Source organism: Notamacropus eugenii, chromosome 1, assembly GCF_028372415.1.
Source record: "Notamacropus eugenii isolate mMacEug1 chromosome 1, mMacEug1.pri_v2, whole genome shotgun sequence".
NCBI classification, from domain to species: Eukaryota; Metazoa; Chordata; class Mammalia; order Diprotodontia; family Macropodidae; genus Notamacropus; species Notamacropus eugenii.
Genome location: NC_092872.1, coordinates 561662410 through 561682978, shown reverse-complemented (window position 1 = coordinate 561682978; position 20569 = coordinate 561662410). Strand labels below are relative to the sequence as shown.

Here is a 20569-nt window from a genome sequence, read left to right as displayed (position 1 = left end):
TTTTCCCAAAATAACTTTGTCATTTTCAACAAGACAAACTGGGAGCTCTCCCAGATGTTGCTCACAGGCCCCAATGCCCCCATTGCTACAAGGTCGGAAACTTTATGTACACTGTCCCAGACTTAAAGCTGTGTCCTCAGCATGGTAGTTTCTAGCCTAGCAAGGAGAAAGGAATTCTGTCAGACTGATACTGGCTGGAAACTGGTCCTGTGTTTTAGAGTTCTAGGGAAGAGCCTCTTCCTTCATTCCTCTGTGAAGACACGGGTCAAGAAGTATCCTCTTCTCAATTCAAAGAAGATTCTCTAGTTGAAAACATCCCTGATTATGTAAAATAGAAGCTACTGAATCCCCTAAAGCAGAGTTATTGAACTCTAGAAGCAGGTCCAAGTCACAGCCTAGAACCAGAATAAAATGTAATTGGAAAATGCTAGGCAAAATAAATAAAAATACAATACAACATAGATAATGTTAATTTGTGGTTTGTTAAGTCAATCTGTGGCCCTCAACAATCAGTTTCTATTTGAGTTTGACACCACTGCCCCAAAGGACTTTGTTTCTGTACTGTGAGCCTATCTCCCAGGTCCATCCTGACAGGATGGTGTCATCAGAATGTGTGCTCTGACTTGTAGGAGTTGATCCCCTTTCAAACAAATAAATGTTTCTCAGTCATGACTTGAGCCTCTGCTACAATGGAAAACTGAGGACCACTTCAACTTCTATCTAAATATTCAGTTATTACAAAAGTAACAGCAATAAACTAAGCAAACCATAGAATACTCAAAAAAGAGCATCTAATTGGAAGAGAAAAAGAAATTAAATAAATATTAGAAAATTCTTAACAACTATTTCCCACATTTGGAATTAAGTTCCACTTTGTTCAAACACAGCCTGTGGATGGATAATCTGAAAGAGGACAGTATCCAAGCAGCCATGGATGATAAAGGTGAATGCCTGAGCTCTTTGTAGTCAGGTTTCAGAAACCAATCCAGCAAGACTGGCCTTGTTAAAGTCTGGTAAAGTTAGGGACATAGCCTACTTATTACATTGGCTCAAATACATAGGCTACCTTCCTAAAATAAGATCTGTACAATCTTAGCTAACTCAGAGAGAAGGTGATCTCATCCAAGTCCTTCATTTTATAGATGAGGAAACTGAGTCCCTGAATTAAATAAGGTCATACAGCTAAGAAATATCTTGAGCCTGGGCTAGAACTCAGGTGTTTTTTATTCTAGGTCTCTTCCCATTTCCATTGTCTTTGAAAGAAGAGAAACACATACAGTCAAACAATGAACAATAGTTATACAAATTTATTAACAAATGTATAGGTTTGCCAACAAATGATATTTTTTTCTCAACAGTAACTCAAATAGGTAGCTGAAGTATGGAGAAATTAGAATTTGTGTCAATGGAAGACATAGTGACTGATAAAATCTATTGAAGAAGTCTTAACATTTTTTCTGTCATTTCAAATAAAGAGATTTTTTTCTTTCATACCATAAAAGACTCAGTTCAAATTCCACATTCTATTGGAAGTCTTTTCTAGCACCCATGCCTGAGATAATCCCCTTCTGCTTTGAGATGACCTTCCATCTATTCTGTATATATCTTATATGTAATTCTTTATTTGCATGTTGTCTCTTCCATCACTATGTGATCTCCTGAAGGGAGAAGACTTTTTTTGCCTTTCTTTGTATTCCTGGTATCCAGAACAATGCCTGGCACAAAGTTAGTGTTTAATGAATGTTTCTTGACTGAGTGACTTGAATTGTCAAGTTTGCCTCTACATTGATGACAGCATTAATATAAGGAAGATATTCTCATAAATATGACCCTTTCCTTCTCAGTAAGCTGCCTGAAGCCCAGAACCAGTATGGCTATCATGTGAGGAGGCAGTATGATAAAGTGGAAATTGACCTTTAAGTCAGAAGATCTGACTGAAACCTGGCTCCCCTACTTACTACCTGTATGACCTTGGGGATGTAATTTAATATATCTGAGACTCAATTTCCTCATCTTTAAAATGGAGTTGGATTAAATAACCTTGAAGTTTAGCTCCCTTTAGCTTTAGATCCAAAATTCTATGAAGTGGTTAGCAAATGACAAACCACCATGTTCTATTTTTCCTCCATTTACTCCTCCAGAGATGATAATAAAGCCTATTAAGGGTATATTAAAAGTTTCAGAGTGGATTTTAAAATTTATTGGATTAGATATAAAGTCTCATTCAAGTCCTTCATTTTAGAGATGAGAAAACTGAGGCTCAGAAAGATGTCATTTGCCCAATATCACACAATTAGTAATTAACAGAGCCAGGATCTTCTGGTGTCAGACATAAGTTCTTTCAATAAAGCCCCAACTATAATCCCTGCACTGCACTATTCATCAAGGGAACACCTCTACCAAAATCATAGAGATAAGGCCTTTGATGTAAGCACAGATAGGCCAAAATTAGAACCCTATTTCCCAGACTTATATTTGTCCACAAGAAACTTCATTTTTATCAGATTCTTTTCAGATCATAAGACTCTTAGAATACCTGCCCAGTAAACTGCTGTTGAATACTTAAAGATCATAACCTATATTTATATAAAAAATATTTTACAATATTAGATCTTACAAAAAAATCCTGTGAGATAGCTGGTATTATTATCATCATTTCATAGATGAGGAAATTAATACCCTGAGATACTGTCACCTGCCCAGTATTACACAACTAGCAAGGGTCTGAGATAAGATTCGTACTTTAATCTTCCTGATTTTTTTTCGAAATACTTTCACATTTTGTTCTTCACAATATCCCTGTGAGGTAGCAAGGATAGATTCGGAATAATCAAAAGAATATTCTAAACGGAAGGACTCTGCTGCTTACTAGCTATGGATATCATGTGCCTTTCTAGGCGTCAGTTTCCTCTTTTGTAAAGTGAGGGAATTAAACTAGTATTCTCTGAGATCTCTTTTGCTCTGAATCCTATGATGCTGAACCATCAACTATGCTATCTGTAAGCTATGAACCTCTCTGCCCTCTGCTTACTTTCTTTTACTGCTGATCTTTCCTTTCCCATTCTATTTTTCTCCTATCCTACTCTGATTTCTTGCTCTTCAGGTTAGCAATTTCTTCTCTCCCTTTCTTTTTTTGTTTGGGTCTGCTTACTCACCATTTTCCTACACTATTTACTTTCCAGTTTTTCCCTGAATAGCTCTCAGTTCTCTCTCCTTTCCTTCCAGTTTTATGTTATCTTATTCTCAGGTTTTATTCATATTTCTGCTCCATTTGAAATTTTTTCACTCTCTTTACTCAGAATCAGACTATCAATCTACATTATTGACAACAATATGCCTGTCTCCTCCCGACCTCCTCCTCCCAGCCCCAACTCCAATCAATCCTCACATGGAAACATCTATAGAAAACTACAGCTTTTGAGGTCAGGTAAAAATTCTACATGTTTTCAAAAATAGTTATTCAAATACAAATGAGGGGCAGACTGGAAACAGTGCTGTGTATATTATTATAGATTGACATACTATAGACCTATTCTTTTGATTTTTTACTTCAGACCTAATAAAATCAGAATCTTTCTAAGGTGAATTGAAAAGAATGTTAGCCAACAGTCCAATACCTCTGTCACTGTAGCCTGGGAAAGCTTTGAACAGATTTTGAGCAACGGCTTTTCACTTCATTAATTGACTGCAAGAAGCCTTGAACTATAAAATTCTAGTGGTTTTTACAAACATCATTAAAGGCTCATAGGTCAAGAGTTGCCAGGAATCTTAAAAATCATCTAGTTCAACTTTCTTCTTTTACAAATGAGGAAACTGAGTTATAGAGAAGTTAAGTTACTTGCCCAAAGTCAAACAGTAACAATAATTATGTTTTAAGGTTTGCCACATTTTTTTTCTCCTCACAAGCATCCTGAGAAGGAAGTATTGCATGAATTATTAACCCCATTTTATAGGTCAGTCAATCAGACAAAAAAACTTTTATTCATTGGTTACTGTGTACAAATGTTATTATATCCATTGTACCGATGAGAAAACTGAGTCAGAGATCAGTGACTTGACCAAGGGTCTGTGCAGAGCACTGGAGAGGCAAAGAAAGGCGAAAACTGCCTATGCCCTTCATCAGTTCACATTCTAATGGAGGATATAACATGTAAATAACTTGATACGTGTAAATTTTAGTGTGAATGCTTGTTAGTCTTAGGGAAAGGCACTAGTACCTTGGAGAAATGAGAAAGGTCTCCTACAAAAGATGTTATTTGAGCTGCCTTGAGGAAAATCAGACAAATTAAGAGGAGGAGATGAGGGTCAGAATGTTCTAGACATGGGTGACAGCCTGTGATCTTATCAGAAACAGAAGACAGAGTACAGTGTGTAATACCCAGCAAGTGAGCCAAGACCAAAAGTGTATGTAGAGAGAAGGAAAGTGTAGGAAGACTGGAAAAGTAAGAAAGGGTTACATTATGAAGAGTTTTAAATACCAAGCAGAGCATTTTTTATTTCACCCTTTATGCAGTAGAGATCCTCTGGTGCTCACTGATGAGGGGAGGTAACTTAGTTACACCTACACTTTAGACAAATCACTTTGCCAACTGAAGGGGGAAGTAGATTGGAATTGGGAGAGACTTGAAGCAGAGAGACCAATTAGAAGGTCATCAGATAATGCAGGCAAGAGGTGCTGAGGGCCTGGCTACTGTGTGAGCAGAGAAAAAGGGATTTAGAGGAAAGATGCTATAAAGGTAGAAACAAGATTGGTGTAGGTTGAATATGTTTGAGGAGTCGAGGATGACACAGAGGTTGTGGACTTGGGTGACCAGAGGATAGTAGTGCCCTTAAAAGTGGTCAAGTTGTTCAAAAGAGGCAAAGCTTGGGTGTGATAGTGAATTCTGTTTGGGGCATATTGTATTTAAGATGCTTACAGGGTATCTGGTCTGCAAGTATCATCATACCCATTGTATAAATGAGAAAACTGAATCACAGTTCAGTGACTTGATCAAAGTTAAATAGTAAAACAATGTCACATATTTATTAGAGTACAATGTTTGAAAAGTATCCTCCTTTTAGAGATGAAGAAAATGAGGCAGGCAGAGGTCACATGATTTATCCAAGGTTACATAACTACTAAGTGTCAGTCAGGCTTTGAAAATTAAAGTCTTTCTGACTCCAAGTGCATCCCTTTGTAAACTGAATTTGTTAGTTGTCCAACTCTTCATGACTCCATTTGGGGTTTTCTTGGCAAAGGTACTGGTATAATATGCCATTTCCTTCTCCAGCTCATTTTACAGATGAGGAAACCTAGGCAAACAGGGTTAAGTGACTTGCCCAGGGGAAAGGAAGGCGGGAGGAGGAGAGAAGTTGGGGGGGGGGGGGGAGGGCGGAGCATGACATAGCCAGTAAGTATCTGAGGCCAGATCTGAACTCAGGAACAAAAGCCAGGCCCAGCACTCTATCCACTGTGCCTAGCTGAAAATTGATCTTTCCCGCTTGGTTTTTCTCCAAGTAAAACATCAGAGACATGATTTGAATCCAGGTCAACTGGGTATCATCCAGCAAGTTCTTTACTCACTAAACCACTAGTACCTTTATATGCACTGCTTTACTTTCTTGTTTTACTTTTTATCTTTAACTAAACACTGATTCCATAAGGACATTTCATAATCAAATATGGAATAACTGCTTCAGTCCAAGGAAATGTCACATTTCACCCACTCAACAAACATTTCCCTGACAGGGTTGGTGGGAGCTGCCAAAGCCTTCTGTTGAAGGAAGTGACTTCTCCAGTGAATCCAGCCTGCTCTTTACCAGTATGCTTCATGTTTCAGTTTATTTTAAGTTGGCCCAAGGATTCATTGAGTCATCCTCACCCTGAGTGGGAGGAATACCATTGACTATTTTGAGAGAGGAAATCATATACATTCTAAGCTGCCTTTGAGCTTAGAATGATTAATGTTGTTTGCTACTATATACTTTCTTCCTGTTATTCTAACATATTAGAGACAAGGAATTAAATGTATTCAAGTCAATACAATAAAAATTTATTGTTTTTTTTTAAGCTATGTACAAGGAACTGTATTAGATGCTGTGGCTACAAAGGCAATAGAGTCTCCTTAGGTAGCATGAGGGGGGAAGATACAACAAGTAGAAAAGTAAAGAACTACAAAGTAATTTCAAGGGAGAGAGAGTGCAAATAACGTAGTATTTGCCAAATGGCTTCCTAGAGGACCTAACATCTAAACTCTATTTCCTTAAATAGAGATGCTAATTAAGGAGTTCTGGCAACTCAGTACCCAGAATTATAAATGCCATCTCTCTCTGTTAATTCCTTCCCCCAAAAAAGTTTTCTTGCATTTATTGCATATATCTTCATTAATTGATATTTATACCTTGGTTTTGTATGTTCTGTTTTCTCTTAAAAAGTAAACTCCTTGAGAAAAAGGACAATTTTTCATATTTGTCTTTGTATCCCCAGGGTCTAGAATAATATCAAGCTTATTATTAATTCAATCTCCAAATTCAAACCAAAGAGAGAAGCATTTTGACAGAGCACTTGGATCTGGAATCAGGAAGACCTGAGCTCAAATTTGACCTCACATACTTTCTAGCTGTATGACCCTGGGAGAGTCACTTAACCTAGTTTGCCTCAGTTTCCTCATATGTAAAAATCAGCTAGAGAAGAAAATGGCATACCACTCCAATATATTTGTCATAAAAATCCCAAATGGAGTCACAGTCAGCCATGACTGAAAGGACTGAACAACACCAACAGCTAATTAATGATTTCCCATTTCTCTTGCATATAGTGTACTTTGTATATATTTGTTTGCATCCTTTCCCCCATTAGATTGCCCTCCTAGAAGGCAGGAATAGTCTTTTACCTCTTTTTGCATTCCCAGCACTTAGCACAGTACTTGACACATAGCAGGTGCTTAATAGGGGTTTATTTGACTGAATTGAATTGTTCCAAACACCATGCCTTAATTTGAACGACACTAACCTCCAAATGCTTGGTGGTCATTAGCTTTAATCTAATTAAGATGGACCAGGACACTTCCAGTTCTAAAATGATGATGTTATCTGCCCAAATAATACTCTCAGATAATATTTTCCAGTCAAATTGTTGATTTGTATGCAAGGGGAAGTTTCCATACCAGAAGTTCTCTAAACCAATGAAATCACAGGTGCAAACAAACAGAAAAGTCATCCAGATCAACCTTATTTTTACAGATGTAGAAACCGAGAACCAGAGAAGTTAAATGACTTGCTCATCAAAATTGGGAGCCATCTTACTACATAGAGAATCTATGGGAAATTTAATTGTACCATCAGAGCTCAAAGAGACCTTGGTATCCATCTAACATAACCATCTCATTTTACAGATCAGAAGAGGCTCAGAGCAATGAAGGGATCTGCCCAAGGTCACATTGCTATTAAGTGGCAGAAACAAAGTTCTCTGAATTCATGTCAATGCCCTCCCTCCATTGAACCACAGTGTCTTTAAAGATCTCTGAATGAGGGTAATGATGCTGACCTCCTACCCATTTGTAGCTGTACCCAAGTACTCTAGTCAGTTCAGTGGATCAAATTCTGCTTCCTGTCTATTTGAAAACAGATTCCTGACTCTTCATAGCTCTATGAATCAGTCTTTGGGTCATTTTATCTGAGTTACTTGGTACTGTGATCAGAGACCACTAAACACATTTTTCCTTGGACATCTGTTCTGCAGCTTAATTCAACTCACCTAGTAATCTTAAAGCAGGTTCCTGGATATCTTCTTAACAAAAACAACCACACAGCTACATGCCATTAAGATGCAGCCACTTTCTTCAGTTCATCAAATCTTTTATATAAAGCCTCAGATGTTTTGTTTTATTTCAAATTCTAGTCCCAGATTCAACAGAACTAATTCTGTGACCTTGGACAAGTCACTTCTCATTTCAGGGCATCAGTTCCCCTTTTCTGTAAAACTAAGGTTTTATATTAGATTAAGTATCTCAAAATTCAGATTATGGGTTAGAATAGGACTATTGCAGTTCCTCTTCACACACCTGAGTATATTAGTATGGTATGATTGAAAGAACATCGGATTCAGAATAAATTAGATCTAGATTCATAGCCCACTCTGATACCACTTGTGTACTCGATAAATTAATTGATTTTGTGGATCCTTAGTTTCTTGAATTGTTAAATGAGAAAGTACAACTAGATCACATAAGAGCCCTTCAAGTTCTACATCCTATGATTCTAGAATTCTTTTGTTGAGGGGAATAAGTAATTAACAGATCTTGGTGAAGAGAGACAAAGCTATAAATTGTAACATCTAATTTGATATACTGAAAATCTAATCCATTTGGGCACGATAATGGAAAGAATATTGAATTTGGAAAGATAGGACCTGGGTTTAAATCCTAACCCTCTCATTTCTTACTTTACTCGAGTCAAGTCACATGAAAAATGATATGGTTGGGCTAGATAATCTCAAAAATCCTTTCTAGATCTAAATCCATCATATTATTCCCCTTATAATAATGTGGATTGCAATCTCTCCATGATTTGTCATATGAGACTTTTGTTCATGTACTTCTATAAATCCTCCACAAGGTTTTGGATAGTTAGGGCAAGCTGTTTTTGAGAGATTTTAGACAGATAGACTTAGACAGACAGACATAGAAATAGATATTTTAAGAAGCTCTACAATTATCCAGGGCTTGATGCAACCAGAACAATGAAAATAGAAAACAGGTCTTCACCTACAGGAAATACGTCTTTATTATTTACACTATTCTCCACGGCAGGAGCAAGCATCTTTAGTAAACCTTGTGATATACTTTGCTTAATAAATCAGGGAGTTATCAAATAGTCATTTTTGTTGCTCCATCTTTTAAGAAATTGTATATGATTTTTGACATTTGAGTTGGAGACTACTTATAGGAATGAAGCCTTCAAGTGGTGTTTTGATCCATCTAATTCACTACATCTTATAGTCAACAAACCATAAGCCCAATGTGTAGTCTTTATACCTTTCAGACAATTATGTGACCGTAAAGATGTGAGCTATTGTAGAATGTCATTTACAAAGGTCTGTCTATTTTCTTACTATACCTTTTTAAGAATAACCTTGATATTTGTACAGGTTATTCTAATAAAGATTTTGTGGAGATAGAAAGGTAGTCATATGTGTTGGTAGCTATTGACATTTTCTTAATTGTCTTTTTAAATAGTAATGTCATTCATGATTTTATTTTATCTGTAATATCACAGTGTAGACAGTGGGTTAGAACAAAAAGAGCACTGGCTCTGAAGTCAAAGGCTCACATCATACCTGATACTTTCTACCAATGTGGTCATGGGTGAGTCAATTAATCTTCAGGGACATCAGTTTTTCTTCAATTGTAAAATGAAGTGCTTGTACTAGATGATATCTAAGGTCCCTTCTGGCTCTAGACCTGTGGTCTCATTTTCTAGAATGTTTTCAATTTCATTTTTGTGTGATGTTATTCGTTTGCAAGATGTAACTCTTTTTTACCTCTACTTGGAGAAAGTATTCATGACTTACAGGAGCAAGGATTTTCTCTAATCTACATGCCTTTGAGTTATTTCTTAGTCTTTTACAGTTTCTTCTTTCTGTTTTCACCTGTGATCTTCTTTTCCTTGAAGGAATTGAATATTAAAGTATATGTGCATTTAGTTTGGGTTTATCAAGTTCTTTAGAGAGTTACTTTACCTCCTCATCCTCTGTAACAGATGTCAGTTCAATTATTGTGATCATCTTGGCAGACTTTTTGCAAATGCTTCTCATGAGCCCTGAAATAGAAGAGGCTGTGTCCCATGAAATGATATCTATTGTTACCTTTGGACAAACAATAAAAACCCATTCTACCAACTCACTTATTTACCTCTCCAAGGAAAATCTATGAGGCATCTTTCCATTTATATTTTGGTTTTATTGACAATTAGAATGTAAAAGTTGATGTGATTCAGTGCCTCTAACAGTAGATGCATTTGTTGGTCACTGGACAGTGAGGGTAAGAATTAGAATTTAGGAGGGTAAGAATTAAGTTAATGTTTATAGATGGTCTAAAAACTGTGTGATTCTGTGTGTGCAAATAGGTAAGTGCTATAAAGTTATTTAGGCAACTTAAATTAGAGACCACTGGACTAACATCATTTTCAATATCACTTCCAGACAGGAAATTCTATAATTCTATGATAGCAAACTCTCCTGACCAAAGGCCCTCCTGTCTGCTCCAATGGAATGACTGCTCAGGACATGTTTTGCCACTCTGAAAAGTGTTAATCATATTGATCTTTAGAATTTGTCTCAACATGGATATTGATCATCCCTGAGATGCACCTGCTCTCTCATTACAACATAGTAGATTCTAACTTAATCATTAAAAGCTTTAATATTCTGAGAGTTTTTAAAGTCACATTTATATTTCATTGCCTTATCCTGTAGGGCAAGAGGAAGGTTGTGTGCTTTTAAGTGAAACAGCAAAAAGGATCAGCCTCATCCTGAATTTAAGTTTGATCTTGGCATCCTCTAACTTCCACATTGGAGCAGCTAGGTGATGCACTGGATAAGAGTTTGGAGTCAGGAAGACTTGAGTTCAAGTCTGTATCATACTAGTTGTGTGACCCTAGGCAAGTCATTTAACCCTATTTGCTTCACTTCCCTCATCTGTAAAATTGGCTAAGAAGGAAATGACAACTCCAGTATCTTTGCCTAGACAACCTCAACGGGGGTCACAAAGAATCAGACTCAAATAAAATGACCGAACAACAAGAAAAAATTTCCCCATCAAGGACTGGACCTTGGTCTTTGTCTCTGACCCTTCCCCAAGCTGACTCTCTCTTGTTCACCTCTACTAAGGTTTAAGTTGATCTAATTATCCTGCAAAGCAATTTGGAGTCATGCAAGAAAACTATTCATAAGCTTTGAACAACACATCCCATCACTGCAAATATACTGCAAAAGAGGTAAAAGACAAAGAAGCCCAGTATATAACAAAACATTCATAATGGTAGTTTCTGTGTTTGTAGAGGATCTAGAAAAATATTAGGTGCCTGTTGTTTTGGGAATCACTGGACAAATAGGGGCATATTAATGGCACAGAATATTATTCTACTCTTAGAAAGAACACATTCAGATTCAGAGAATTCAGAAAAATATGTAGAGACATATGAACTGATACAAAATGATAGAAGAACTAGGAAACCAATGGACCCACTGATTGCACTAGTACTTGAAAATATTAAAACAAAAGTTGTATAATTATACTGACCGATACTAGCCCTAGAGAGGAAATGAGGAAATGGATTTCTCACTTCTCCACTGAAGGAGAGGGTACACTATTGGCACCAAAACAAAATGTATCTTCATTATGATGCCAGTTAATTTTGTTCATTTTTTGCTATTATTATAAGGGAAGTCACAGTGGTGAATAGGAAGAAATAGGGCTGTATCCTGAATGGATCATGATTGTAAGAACTGGGAAGAGCCTCTCTTTTACCTCTATTTTATATCCCCAGTACTTATTATAATGCTTGGCACATAGTTGGTGCCTAATAAATGTTTATTGATTGATTTATCTTAAGGCAAAAGGCATGGATAAAACTTTCATTTTTAAAAAGAATAAATTAAGAATGAATGATGGTACCATTTCCATCCCTGAAAAACAACAATTACTTTTACAACTATGTTAAAAGAGGCAAAAAATAAAAAAAGTCAATTCACAGTAACAAAGACAAAGAGGAAGGATCTCATTGAGGTAGCCCAATGACTCCATCCTACCCATTAATAGGTAGCTGCAGCCAAATAAGGAAAGAACATGTACTTAGGGCCCAAGAAACTGGAGGATGGTAGGAAAGAATTGGGTTCATTGGCTCTCATCCAGAAATATCTTTTTCCTCCATTTGAATAAATAACTGCTCTAATTTATGCCCTGTAAGCGTCGCTACTTAGCACTCTTGTCCTTGGGCTATTACACCCAGGGAGCTTTAGTAGTAGTAAGGAGTGTTGTTGTGACTTTTTATTAAACGCCATGGGAACTCATGGTAAGTTTGCTAATGAATCTGTGAGCTACAGTGAGAATACAGCTTGACTTCTTCCCAAACTCGTATGTTTATCCTTTAAAAAAAATGAACAGCTGGAACATTAAAATGACTGAGATTTTGTATCAGTGCTGCTCATGGTGATTTTTAAATTGTTAGAGTATTTTGCAACCTTGCAGGGATTTCAATCTTCTAAGTAAAGTGCTCTTAACATTTTGAAGATTTCCAGTTCATTATAACTACTCTTCTACTCCATGTTCGTAAGTTCACAGGATCATGAATCATATTGATTTAGATGCAAAATGGACCTTAAAAACCATCTAGTCCAAGGTCCTCATTTTACAGGCAAGGAAGTTGAGTCTTGAAGAAGTTAAGTGACTTGCTCAAGATCACACAGGTAGTAGTTAGAAGTCACACGACTGGAACCACTACTTTGACTCAAAATCTAGATCTTTTTCTCCTATATCATCCTGTATATTGAGGAGATCAGTGGGCTCAGGAGTCAAAAGATTTGACTTCAAGTTCCCATTCTGCATTTTTAAGCCAATGCAACCATGGGCAACTCACTTTTATTATCTAAGATTCAGTTTCCTCATCAGCAAAATGGGGTAGTTAACATTTGCATACACCACAAGGATAATGCGAGGAAAGATTATATAAAACTTAAAGAATGAGGTAAATATGAGGTATATGGACCAAGGTGAGAAGGGGACAGGAATGGTAAAACAAAGTTTTACTTTGTCTCTAAGTGTCTCTCCTATATTCTAGTGTTATATTTTTGAAGTCTGAAATTATCATATGTTGGATAATAATCAGCTTCTTATGAACCAGGTCCACGTTATATATTTCTTTTTAACCTGTACAATGTCTTGCATAAAATAAGCATCTGATAAGTAAAACGTTTTTAGCTGTGAGAACTTCAGCAATTTTTACAAATATCTGTGGGTAGTTAGAAAAAATGGATTTGGAAAGAAAGAAAAACAATATTTTTGCCCCCAAAAAAGGTGATCAAGAGAACATCAGAAACTACAGACCTATGCCCTTACTTGCTCACCTTATAAAATTTTTAGAAGAATTATTTAAGCATGTATCAAAAATATGAAAAAAATAATAGGAAATCATTTTACAAATGCCTCTCAATAGCTAACAAGTCATCTTTAGAGTGACACAATTGACTATAAGGTGTAGAGAAATAAGATTCCCTATTGCCTATGGTGTTTTTTTAGGGAGAAAAAGCATTCAGTGGCTCCCTGTTACCTTTAATATTAAATATAATGTCCCCAATATGGCATTTAAAGCTTTTTATAGTTCTTTTTCTTAATAATAATAGCTTATTTAACACCTTAAAGTTTGCAAAGCACTTTGCAAATATTATCTTTATCCTCATAACAACCCTGGGAAGTAGATGCTATTATTATCTCCGTTTTATACTGGAAGCACTGAGGCAGAAAGAGATTGGTTGATTTGTCTAGAGTCACACTTAGCAAGTCTTATGTCTGAGGCTGGATTTGAACTCAAGTCTAGGCCTGAAATGCACATCATGTTCATCTCAGCCTCTTGGAATCCTTGGCTTCCTTCACAACATATCTCCACATCACCTTCCACAAGAGGTCTGCCATTTCTCTCAGGTACAGAGCTTTCTCCTCTAACATTATTTTCCATCTGCTTTGGATGTATCATTCATGTATCTATTGATTGATTTATTGTCTCTCCCTTTGGAATCAGAGTTCCTTGAGAGGAAGGGACAAGTTTTTACCTTTCTTTGGCTTCCCAGTGAATAGATCAGTGTTTGGCTCCTAATAAATGTTTAATAAATATTTTTTGACTCATTGACTAGTAAAGAAAAATGAAACCTTAAATATTCTCCTCCATCACAACATCTCTCATACATATGATATGATAATATAACATTCCTTGATAATAAAAAATAGAAATAATTCTATACCTCTAGCTTGTCATTATTAGCATCAATTAAATCAGAAAAGAGTAAGATATTTCCTCTCCAGAGGGTTGGCCATTGTCATGTTGAGCAAGATCCAAAAAACAGAGGGATTTTTTATGGTAAGATCTTCCAGGCATTCCTATTTGCGAATGATATTGTATTTGCTTAATGCTCCCAGAACATTCCAGAGCCTTCTTAAGAAAAGTCATTAATTACTTAAAAGAAAACAATCTAACAGCCCATTTGGGAAAATCTAAATGGATAAAAACAAATGTCTATTTTTCAGACGATGACACAGTTAGAATTACAGTCCATTGGATGAATTCATCACTACGTTTATTTGGAACAGGCACGGAAATAGAAAATGAGTTGAGCCCAGAGTTAAATAAGAGGAAGAAGTGGGATAAATTGCTTTTGGGAAATTGTTCAGTGTTTTTGATGCCCTCAAGATACTCCATGGTGACAAAACTTCACTTTTTTTAATATAAAAACTCTTAACAAAATTTTATTATTGAAAATATTGACTCACCGTGTTACCAAAGAATCAAAATTGTAGTTGACTCCTTGGGCAAAGGACTGATGCAAATTGGATACATGTTGGTTCTAGCCTATTGCCAGTAATGACCTATATACAAGAAGTGAGGAAATGGAGATCATCAAAGAAAAGAACAGTTAAAAATAGAGGCAATAGGATATTGTTGAAACAGATTTGTATTTGTCATGAGATTAACTTTAGAGGTGGGAAAAACATTAGAGAACATCTAGTTCAATCCTTTCACTTAAGAGGAGAAAACTGAGGCGCAGAAGCTCAATATTCTCACCTAGTATCACACAGGTAGTAAGTGGCAGATCTGGAATCTGAACTCAAGATATATGACTGCTTATCCATTGCTTTTTCTGCCATACTACGCTGCCTCTTTCAGGGATCCATATTCAGAATCTGGCTCCGCTATTTACTACCTGTGTGACCCTGGGCAAGTTACTTGACCTCTGGGCCTCACTTTTCTAATCTATAAAATGAGGAGTTTGAACTTGATGACCTTGAGGTGCTGTTCAGCTCTGGCTCATTAACCCCTATGATGAGGAAACTCTGTAACTGCAAATCACAGATACATAGCTCATGTGTTGCATCGGTCACCCCCAAATACAAAAAGCCCTAGAGGAAAACCTCCTTCATGTCAGGCAGCTCCTCTACAGAAGGTCTCTGGGAGAAGATGTCCAAGAATTGCACAAGAGAAGGAGACAGGGATGAGTTGTGATATATACTAACAGGAGGAACACCCACTTTGATGTGATCATAACTCCAGGGGAGCATTGGTATATTAAGTACAACAGGGTGAACTAGAAACCTTAACATGAGGACCTCATATCTATTAATGAGACCTGGTGGGGATAGCATCCAGAACTATTTAGCTAAGTAACATAATAGTTAAAAGGCTGGTGAAATAGCAGTCTATATTTAGAAAATATGCTTCTATTAAAAATTCAGTAATGGAGAAGGGGAATATCATATAGAAGATTTGGGAAAGAATTGTTTGGGGTGTACCCAGAAAAAACACAGCACAGAGCTTTTTATTAAGTTGATTTTTTTTTTCTTTATGAGGAGAAAATTGTGTCTAACAAGGTCTGTTGCATAAGGCTAATTGACTATCCATTATGTTGGCTCTACTTCCTCATTTTCCTTTTCATTGCCTCTTGTCACTTTTTATTAAAGAAAGCAACTTAAGTTTCATGAATTATTGAGGTCTTACTTCCTAGGTGCCCAGGACTGTGTTGGTCATGTACGTTGAAGTCATTTTTCTTAGTTCCTGCTTCAATTCTTCGAGGACCTATGATTTCACAATGTGGATAATCTCTGCATGAACACAGATCATAAAAAAACACAGAAGTACTCTTCATGAATTGCCTAGCCCTAAACATTCACCCCCATACACATCCCTCTGCAACCACTCTAATTAAAACTTAGCTAGCCTAGTCTCCAGATCACAGATCGTATTTCAAAACCTGGCATCACCTTCATTTCACAAAGAGCAATTAGAGGGCTTTACTGAGAAATAAAATTTCAAAGTGACTCAGTGCTTAAATTTACAGTTATACAAAAAGGTGGGACAAGAACTGAGATCTGCACTCAAAGCCACCGTAGTTTCAACTCATCAACTAGTCAGTTCAATTTATTAAGCATTTTATTAAGTTTATGATACATAAGAGCTTTAAGACATTGAGGCTTTCAATAGTGACAAAAATACAATATTACCTGTCCTCAAGGTGCTTATATTCTACTGGCCATGCTATGTTGAATTAAATTATACCGCTGTGTCACTCAGTTCTTTTCTGTAATAAAATCATAATCACTTAGCCTATAGCTTGGAGAACTGCTTCAATACTATCTTAATGGTTTTCGCTCTAGGGCTCTTTTATTATGGCAAAGATTCTTAGTAAATTTGTAAAATATTCTTCAGAAATATTTAATTTTCAGTGTGTTGCTTCTGTGGAAAAGAAAATCCAATTGTATTGATATTTTGATACTTTCACTTATACAATCCTCTTGCCTTGTATTTAAGGCTTGCTTTTTATTTATTTTTCTTCTCTCTGCATAATTCTGTTCACCAGATTCAATACTCTGTATCAAGGATACTCAGCACAGCTTCCAGTGATGTGATAAGATTTCCACCTGCTTTAGGCAGAAAGAAATTGACCTTGCTCCAATACATGTCATCGAACTGTTTACAAGATTGCCAAAGTACTGTAGTGTGGGACAGAGCAAATACTAACAAGTAATACCCATCTAGTTTACACTGTAACTTAATCAAGAGGAAGGGCTCAGGCAGCACTAATACTCAGAGGTCCCCAAATTTTATAAACAAAATTGACCCCAGGTATAGATAAGAGACAAGACTATCCTAACTTCGTCACAAAGGATAAGTCAAAATTGTCTTTTTCAATATACCAAAAAAAAGTGGAATTGTGGGAAATTGGTGGCATGTCAGAACTTCAAAGAGCTCTGATTCCCCCCAAAACATCCTAGTATGTTTTTTTTTTTTAACATGCACCAAAAGAAAACCAAAGAAAAGCAGTGGTGAGCTCTTCCCTCCAGTCCATGACTAGAAAAGAAAGTTCATCAGATTCTCAAGGAAACTCTGAAGGGAGAAGAAAGAAAAGTGTATAGTAAAGCAGCATGGATCCAGAGCTGGAGACAGAGTCAGATCACTGCTCATTACAGGGTCCAGGCATCCCAAGTAAAGCACAACAGGAACACCAGCTAGGAAGCGCTATATTCAAGCAATCTTCACTTGAAAGATGGCAGGAGAGAGGGCCAGAAAAACTCCTGGACCACAGCTAAACAGCCAGGGAGTTGGCAGCAAGAGCCATAGTAGGAGAAAAGGCCAATACAAACAACATCTGGTTGGGGCTTGTCAGGCTCACAATAAAGAATGGTGCCAATTCTGGACTCAGAACAGTGCAAGAAGGAGACAGAGAAGAGGTCAAGGCCAAAACCCAAATCAAGTCACTAGACTGAGCTGAAACCCAGGAATTCCTGCAGAATTCCTACATAAACTTATTTTAGCCAAATAATGCCTGCCTACCTCATGCAAGTGTATTAGAGAGAGCTAAGTCTAATCCAAGCACAAAGCCCCAATCCAGAAATAAAGGCTTGAAGATATGTGCTACAGAAGAAAATGCTGAACTGGAGAAGCGGATTCCTGTCAAGCAAGACTACCTGCTATGCCTAGATCTTGTCCTGAGCTGTGACTCTTCACCTTTGCTATCATAATTTCCTCTACCTGGAGTGCCCTCCCAAATCCACCATCCATCTTTCAAAACCAAATTCAAAGACTATATCTCTCAGGAAGTTTTCCATGATTTTCCCAGTCAAAAATAATCTTTCTCTCTTCTAAAATCCCCATGTGATTTATGTCATTCATTCTTTTTTTTTTATTTCTGGGTCCCTTTCAGATTTAGATTCATGATCTTACTTTCATATTCAAATACTTATTCTAAGATTGTGTTTGCATACCTCCCCTAGTGAAATTAAAGACAATATGGTAAAATGAATAGCATGCTAAACTTGGAGTAAGGAAAATCTGAATTCAAATTCTACATTTACCACTTGTTAGCTGTATGACTATAATAGGCAAGTCATGTAACCTCTCTGAGCCTCCACAACTCATTTGTAAAATGGGGATAATGTGTGCTCTTTATTTCTTAGGGTTACTATGAGGTTCAAATAAATGATATATTTATAAGACATTTTACAAACTTTATAGTGTTATATAAATACTAGACTGTAAGTCCAAAAAGTATAGGAAAGTTGCCCTTTTCTTTTGTTTCGTCTCTGCCCCCAATCCTCTAAACAAAATAAGTATCCAATAAAAATAAGTTAAATGAGTAAATAGATTCTTGTGATGGTTGCTATTAACAGCTCTGACACACAAGTGTTAAGAGACTTCCTCCTTCACCAAAGCCCTCTGCTTTGTTCTCACATTTTAGATTCTGGAAGACTCCCCAAGGGATCATTAGTATCCATCATTTTGGGTGCCATCATGATCATCGGCTTGATGGTGCTCACCTGGATGGCGATTTGCAGATGGTAAATATCCTCTTTCTTCCATTGTTAGTTTGAACAGGAGGTAATTTCTCTCTCCATTGGAATATGTCATTAATTAAATCCCTTTGTTTCTCTGCATCCAGTAGATTACAGGGACCACAGACTCATTTCTGTGCCAAGCTATTTTGTACAACCTATTACACATTCATTCCCTTCATTATGTGGGAAATGGAAGTGTGAGTGGTCATTAGCACAACTTCAGTGGATCCACAGAACTAGACTATTGAAATGCTGTCTTGTTGGAATAAAAATGTTGAGCAGAGGTCCCCAGAAAAGAAAGATCATTAGCAAATTGAAAGTTAAGGGATGTTGAGTATGTGGAAAGACAAAGTATAGTTTAAGAAGACCAGAAAGGTAGGAAGGAGCCAGGTTATGATGGGCCTTCAAAGGCAAACAGAAGATTTTATATTTGACCCTGGAGGTAATAAGGAGCGAATGAAGTTTGTTAAATAACGATATGATATAATGAGATTTGTGTTTTAGGAAGTTCAATTTGACTGCTGAGTGAAAAATGTGTTCGAGTGGGGAGAGACCAACCAGAAGGCTACTGTAGTAGTCTAAGTGTGAGATAACAGGGGTCCGGACCAAAGTGTCTGTAATATCAGAGGAGAAAAGGAGATATACACCAGAGATGTTATAAAAGTAGAAACAACAGGAATTAACAACTTATTAGGTATGAAGGAAGTGAGAAAGAGTTAAGAGCTGAGCATGACACCTAGGTTCCAAGCCTGGATGATGGGGAGTGGGGGGAAGGGGAAAGGGAGGAAACTCTTGAAAGTAATAAAGAAGTTAGGAAGTGGGGAGAGTTTGGTGAGAAAAGATAATGAGTTCAGTCTTAGACATGTTGAATTCAAATGTCTATGGGACATCTAGTTAAAGATGTCCATTAGACAGTTGGAGATGCAAGATTGGAGATCAGAAGAGAAGTTAGGACTAGATAAGCATATTGGAGAGTCCTCTTCATAGAGATGATCATTGAAACCATGGGATCTTATGAGATCACCAAGAGAAATTGTATAGAGGGAAAAGAGGAATCAGGAGAGAGCCTTTGGAGAGTCTTACAACTGGGAACTGTCATGTGGATGAAGATCCATCAAAGGAGACAAAAGGGAGAGGTCAGATAGATAGGAGGAGAACCAGGAGAGAAAAGGCATTAGTTCAAATGAGGACAGATGAATGTCTGCTCTCAGGTGGTGGCTATGTGAGTGGAGAGAAGAAGACATATCATAAAGAAATGACAATTTTTTAGCAATGGATTGGATTTTACAGGATCTTGTACCTGACTGAGAGATGTCAGAAAGCAGGGAGTAAGGCTATATAAGGAAGAAGGATAAATCAAGAATAAATTCAAAATCATAAAACTATGTACCTGGGAGCATGGTAATGTCCTCAATGGAGTTAGGGAAGTTTGGAAGGAGGACAGGAGTAGTAGAGAAAATAGTGTATTCTCTTTTGGACATATCAAGTTTGAGATGCCAATGAGATATCCAGGTAGACCATTACAATGGTCTGTTCTAAATTAAGGACTGTATTTCACAAGAAGTATTTGGGCTGGATACATACATTTGAGCTGTGTATGTGTACTTCCGTAAGCGCACGTGTGTATGTGTGTGTGTATGTGTGTGTGTGCATGATCTACATAGAGATGGTAATCAAATCCACACGACCATGTGAAATCATATGTCTAAGCTTCAATTTCTTCACTTGTAACATGAGGTGGTTTGATTGGAGAATCTCTAAGTTTTCACTCCCCATTTAGCTTTTTAGTATTCTATAATTATAAATATGATATAAATGTAAACTCTTATTATCATTCTGTTCCCTACATCTGAAAAGACTGCCTATGGTCTCAATATCCTCCAACACTTTATTCAAGATCCATCTCTTCAATGAAGTCTTTCATGACTACTGTAGCTACGAAGATCTTTTCCTTCATTTAATTCCTATACTACTTATTGTTTATACATACACCA

The 20569-nt window shown here is 36.8% G+C and overlaps 1 protein-coding gene across 1 annotated transcript in view; it reads left to right on the top strand.

Annotated features, from left to right (window-relative positions):
- TPO (thyroid peroxidase) overlaps positions 1-20569 on the top strand; it is a 179241-nt gene that overhangs the window by 106897 nt on the left and 51775 nt on the right. The window contains exon 13 of the mRNA XM_072631561.1: positions 18479-18578. Coding sequence (XP_072487662.1) covers positions 18479-18578 — 100 coding nt within the window. The remainder of the gene's footprint in view (positions 1-18478; positions 18579-20569) is intronic.